The sequence below is a fragment of the Phyllostomus hastatus genome, unplaced genomic scaffold (assembly GCF_019186645.2).
Source record: "Phyllostomus hastatus isolate PE091 unplaced genomic scaffold, TTU_PhHast_1.1 phas_scaffold_501, whole genome shotgun sequence".
NCBI classification, from domain to species: domain Eukaryota; kingdom Metazoa; phylum Chordata; class Mammalia; order Chiroptera; family Phyllostomidae; genus Phyllostomus; species Phyllostomus hastatus.
This window is the reverse complement of record NW_025334033.1, coordinates 12,393,205-12,399,204: the sequence shown is the minus strand read 5'-3', so window position 1 is coordinate 12,399,204 and position 6,000 is coordinate 12,393,205. Positions and strand designations below refer to the sequence as shown.

Sequence of the window (6,000 nt, the reverse complement as noted above, 5' to 3'; positions counted from 1 at the left end):
TGGGTCCAACTTCTTTGGGACTCTCTGAGCTTTCTGGACTTCCTGGAAATCTATTTCCTTTGCCAGAATGGGGAAGTTTTCCTTTATTATTTGTTCAAATAATTTTTCCACTTGTTGCTCTTCCTCTTCTCTTTCTGGTACCTCTATAATTCGGATGTTGGAATGTTTAAAGATGTCCTGGAAGTTCCTAAACCTCTCCTCATTTTTTTGAATTCTTATTTCTTCATTCTTTTCTGATTGGATTTTTTTTTTCTTCTTTCTGGTCCACTCCATTGATTTGAGTCCCAGCTTTCTTCCCATCACTATTGGTTCCCTGTACATTTTCCTTTATTTCACTTAGCATAGTCTTCATTTTTTTCATTTAATTTGTGGCCAAATTCAACCAATTCTGTAAGCATCCTGATCACCAGTCCTTTGAACTGTGCATCTGATAGGTTGGCTACCTCTTTGTCACTTAGTTGTATTTTTTCTGGAGCTTTCATCTGTTCTTCATTTGGGCCATTTTTTTTTTGTCTCAGGGTGCCTGTTACGTAGTAAGGGGTGGACCCTTAGGTGTTCACCAGGGTGGGGCAACCCACCTAACTGTGTTGTGATGCTGTATGTGGGGGAGGGGTCTGAGAGGAAACAATGATGCTTGCTCTGCTCTCTGCCAGATTTCAGTCACTTCCCCCACTTCCCACAAGCAAAAGGGGCCCTTCTGGTGCTGATTCCTGTGTGGGTGGGCTTGTGTATGTTCTAGGACCCTGTGGGTCTCTCCAACGATTTCTCCTGTGTAGCTGGGAGTTTCTCCCACTGCTGCATCAACCCCCACAGGTATTTTCAGTTAGTGGTTTGAGGCTTTATTTCCCTGAGCTGGAGCCCTGGGTTGCATGGTCTGTTTCACTCCCCAGTTGTTCCTCCTGGTTTATCTGCATGCAAGTGTGGGACCGCCTACTCCACCAGCCACTGCCTTGCTGCTTTGCTGGGAGTCCTCTCCACTCCAGCTGCTGGTCTCCGCCCCTCCTACTGGTCTGGATGGATGTGTCTTCTTTAACTCCTTGGTTGTCGGACTTCCATACAGTTCAATTTTCTGTCAGTTCTGGTGGGTTTTTGTTTTCAAATTGTTGTCCTTTTGGTTGTGTGAGGAGGCACAGTGTGTCTACCTATGCCTCCATCTTGGCTGGAAGACAAAATTATATTTTTTGCTGATCTGACAAAAAAATTAGTATAATTTTGATTCATTCACACCAGACGTCTATTGTTGTGTTGACTGTTGTCTTTTTTTTTTTTTTTACAATCTAGGAAAAGAGGTCAGTGCCCCTGACTGAATAGTCAGGTATTGCATGTTTTAAAAATTCTTGTGGCACACCCATTGAAAAATTACTGATTTAGCCAAACCCTGCTATTAAGGGAGAATTAAACAAGGTTCAGATTGAAGTGACCTGGCAAATCACAGTCAGTTGGTGGTGGGCCCAGGATTAGTTAGAACCCGGGAATCCCAATGTCAAATCTTTCACACCTGTGCTTCATGGGACTCATGGATCCAAGACCAGAGGCTTCTTCCCACCACAACAATCCCCAAGAAGCTCCCAAGGAGGGTAAGGTACAGTGAGCAATGTCATCTGCACACCCCATGCCTCTGTCAGGTGCCCAGGGAAGGACCTCAATGACTGACTCAGTCAGGGCTTTACGGGGAGAGGGAAGCTGGGGGTGAGGGGCAGAGGCTGTAGGAGCATCACCATGCAGCTCCAATAAAGCAGTGGCTGCACCCGAGAACATCTGCTGCTGCCTTGAAGGCACTTCCCTCCAGCAATGAACTCCTAGCCAAGCCGATTCATTGCTGCCTCCTTCTCCATCCTGTTCTTCCCTGAGCCCTGGAGGACCGTGGTGTGGGGAGAAGAACAGGGACAGTGGAGACCTGCCTGCCACCAACAGATGTGGGCCCTGTTTGGCTTTTGTACTCCAAGCCTAGGTAAAAAACCCAATAATAGGTAAATAACCAATAATCTTATCTGCCTCCCCACTCCTAACCTCTGGGCCAACCAACTTCCCCATTAGCCCCCTTTGCTCTCCCAAAGGGAGCAAACCAGGAGCCAGGAAGGAAGAGCCAGGTCTGTGCTACCCAGGAGTAGGGCTGACATGGCCTAAGAATCGGGAATTGGGAGACCAGAGGTGACTTCATGTAGCATCTATTGTAGCAAAAGTGGATGGCAAGTAGAAGCTGCTAGAGCCAAGTCCCCTTTCTCCTTTGATGATGGTGGGGCAGCCTGCCCCTTCCACACTCTAGTTTTCCTGCAAGAAACTTCTTCCCAGCTCTCCGCCCTCACACCCTACCCAGGGCTGGGAGTGCCAGTTGGGTGGGGCCCCCAGTGTTGACAGAAAGTGAACCAGGTGTCAGGCACCTGTGACAGAGTACACAGAGGCTGGCTGGGGCACCCAACTTTGGAGAGTTCGTGGGGAATTTATATTCTTGGTTCCGGGGCTGACTAGTTATTCAATATTTATTGAGCACTTAATGGTGCTGGGGGGAATGGATTCTTGAGCTTCCTGCTGCACCTTTCAGAGGGTGCAGAGGCAAGGGAGCCCGGGAAGAGCTTGGGAATACCAGCTTGAGCCTTCTCACCACCCCAAGGGCAGACTTGTCCCACCCATACCACCTCCTCTCCTATCACCCTCTCTGCCCCTGCTTGGGAAGCTACAAAACATCACAGTAGCTTGAAAGCTTCTAGGGGGATTTGGAAATGGCAACCATTCCCTGAACTATTGTTTTCAACCAGCACATTAACTCTTCCAAATTGCCCACATGGCAGTCATCACGAATCCCACTTAACAGACCAGGAAATCGAGGCTCCAAGACATTGATCCAGCCCAACCACCATTGTATAATAAGTGACACATGTATTTATCCTTGGTAGTTCTACCTTTCCAGGGGCCCCTCTGCAGCTCCTAAGTCCCTTTCAGGTTCAGTGGCCACCTCCCTCCACCCAATCACAAATCAGGGGAAAAGTGGCTACTTGTGAATTTAACACAGTGAGTCCACCTCCTTCAGTGGCATTTCTGTTGGATGCCTTCCATCTAGAAACTTTTCTCTTTCCACATGAGAAGCTTAGTGGTGGCAGGACTTTGGGCACCACTGAGCTGGAAGGAGAGTTTTGAGAGAAGGCAGCTGACAAGTCTGGCCCTGGAGCTTAACAGGGCTCAAGAGAAGTGAGCTCAGTGGGCAATGTGGCTGCTGAGTGTATGTGTTGTGTGTAGACAGAAGTCTTAAGATCCTACCCTCCTCCAGAGATGACATGAGAAGAGTGTGTGACCTTGAGCAAATTTCCTGCTTTCTCTATTTCCTTAGCTGTAACATCATGTATTTGGCTTGCTGTGAGGATCAGAGATCATTAATATAAATTTCCAACTGTCAGTGAAATTACATTCGATGCATAAAATGTCACTTTCAAAAATCCTGGATCCTTTTTTCCCTTTGTGAAACAGTAACCCTAAGTCCATTCCTCCCTAAACAGAGGCACAAATCATGACAGCAGCCAGGCGCTACAAGCAGAATTTATTACCCAAAGCAGTTTGAGGAATTCCAGGCACTGGTCACAGCCTCCCTGAATCACAAGCACCTCTTCAGAGCCACCCTCTACCCCACACTGCAGCAAGGGGGTTAAAGCCTGCAGCCCCGCTTATGTCACAGCTACTACATCCTCATTCTTGACTAATAATCTTAAAGTCACAAATGGACATAATGTGATTGGACCCAACTCTTACACAGCAAAATTAAAATACGATCACCATTTTAGACATACCACTCAGACAGAAAGATACCAAGAGTCTTAACTGGCTATGAGAAGGGGAAAGGTTTTCTGTTTAGGGTTATCAGAATTACATGACATTGTATCATAACCGTGCCTGAATTTGAGCCCAGAAGTGGATGCTATCCCTGCGGTGCACCAACCAACCCCCCCTGGGCTAATCAAAGGTGTGATATCATTTAAGGTCTCCCATGAGGACTCCCCGTGCCTGTCCTTAGGTAGGTGTCTCCTGCTTGCCTGGTGACAAAGAAGCCCACAGTGGCTGCCCCTGAACAGCGGAAGGGTCGGGTAGGGGGCGTTAGGAGGGTGCAAAGTAAATTACACAGAATTCTCAGGCATTGAAAAAAGCATTCTTCAAGCAGTGTTGAGAAGTTCCCTGACTGTTCCTACATTTGGGGAATGCAAGCTGGTTTGACCTCACGAGGGATTCTGATTTTATTTGTTTGGCTGTTTTTGGTTTTATAATTACCCTAGACCAGGAAGGTCAGTGCCTTACTCTCCTCTTATCAAACCTAGTAACACCCATGTCTAGAAACATTGTGTTCTCAACTAAAACAGCTGACAGCCCCTCATCCCAGACCCTGAGCTACAGATTTGCATGAAAATCAGTTTCTGGGCCAGTTAAGTCTTCTTGATAAAGTTGTCTCTTCATAACTCAGCCCCCTCCCCACACCTGGCTCGGCCACAGTCACGGTGGAACCAGGAACTCAACAGGCAGATTTCACCCCTCATTCACCTCAGGCACTCCAGGAAGAAGGGCAGTTCCCAGCACCTGTCTGCTGGGAAGCTCTGCTCCACTTGCTGAACTTTGCTCAGCATGGACAGGTCAATCTGGCTACAAGTTCCCTCAAACTATCCCTACTTGAGTTTTTAAGGCACTCCAACTCATCTGTGTAAGGTTCTCTGCTTATAATGAATTATTTTAATTAATCTTACTAGTTAAAAGAAACTTCTGCCTTAAAGCCCACCCTTGCCTGGCTATTTAACCCTGAGATGCTGAGAGGGTGGGAATGAGGGCAGAGCCCAACTAACATCAGGGGTCCTGGTTGTTGGGGTCGCACTTGATCATGACTTTCAACCCTAGTCCCTTTTTGGATGTTTCAAAGGCCTCCAGAGCTTTCTCCAGAGGAAACCTATGGGTCACTAAGGACTTTACATTCACAGACTTGGACGCAAGCATTGAAATCGCCACCGGCCATCTGTAAAAGATCACAAGAGTTACATTCAACCTTCAGGAGGGAAGAGCCAGGCCCCCCAAAGTATCAAGCACAGCATCAACTTGGCTGTATTTAGGTACAGCACTGTGGTTCTTCCAGGCCAACTCTACAGACCAACAATGGTAGAAATGATCTTATGGTTTGTAACTTGAGAGTACAGAGCCTGTTCCCACATGCCCCCAGGCTCCTGTGCCACAAAGCCTTTTTTGGCCTGAAAGCCTAAGGCCTATGGAGGCCACTGTGAAAAGGCAGACAAGCCTCTGGGAGGCAGGCCAGGATAATCCAATTTCACCCCTTAGCAGCTCAGCTTGAGAGAGTTGACAGGAAAACTGGCTGAGGGGAGTGGGTGGAGCCTCAGAATATGTGCTGGGGTGAGTAAGTTCTCTTTCCAGGGTGGGCCCAGAACTCTGAACTGGGGAGCCAAGGGACTTGAGTTCTTGCTGTTGTCCTTTCTCTCCTTCTTCCCTTCGAAAGGGGAAAATGGCCACTTAAGTAAATAGAAAGGGATAGCCTCAGATAAGAGTGGCAGACACCCAAGAGGGGTAGGTTTCAAAATCCTCACTCCTTGCCTCTGTCTTCCCTGCATTCTCTCTTCGGACCCCTATCATCTCTCATGGCAATCTGTGTGGCCAGGGACAGCTCCTCACAAATAAACAGGCAGAGACTCTTGGTCCCAGGGGCCGGCCCTGGTCTTGCTGGTCACTCGCCACCCCACTCACCCACAACATACTCACGTGTTGCAGTATCGAAACACGCCCTTGATGTCCACTTCTCGGGTGGCTGCATGCACTAGGGGCACATTGGTCATCTCAGAACCCAGTCCTACAAGCACCAGGGTCCCACCAGGACAAGTTGCCTGAAGAGGTAGAACAAGAAAAACCCGAGGATAAGAAAATGCAGACTTCCCACCCACAGTAACACTGCCATCACACCAGGATCTTCTGATTGCATCAGCTGAGCATCCAAAGATTCCAGGGAGTGATACTTTCTATATCACC

At 48.0% G+C, this 6,000-nt stretch overlaps 1 protein-coding gene across 1 annotated transcript in view; it reads right to left on the bottom strand.

Moving 5' to 3' along the window:
- Positions 1–3,515: 3,515 nt before the first annotated feature.
- The window catches only part of SORD (sorbitol dehydrogenase), a 31,848-nt gene continuing 29,363 nt past the window's right edge, over positions 3,516–6,000 (bottom strand). Inside the window, exons 8-9 of the mRNA XM_045823221.1 lie at positions 5,737–5,858; positions 3,516–4,984 (exon numbers count right to left, since the gene is read on the bottom strand). Coding sequence (XP_045679177.1) covers positions 4,819–4,984; positions 5,737–5,858 — 288 coding nt within the window. The 3' untranslated portion in view covers positions 3,516–4,818. The remainder of the gene's footprint in view (positions 4,985–5,736; positions 5,859–6,000) is intronic.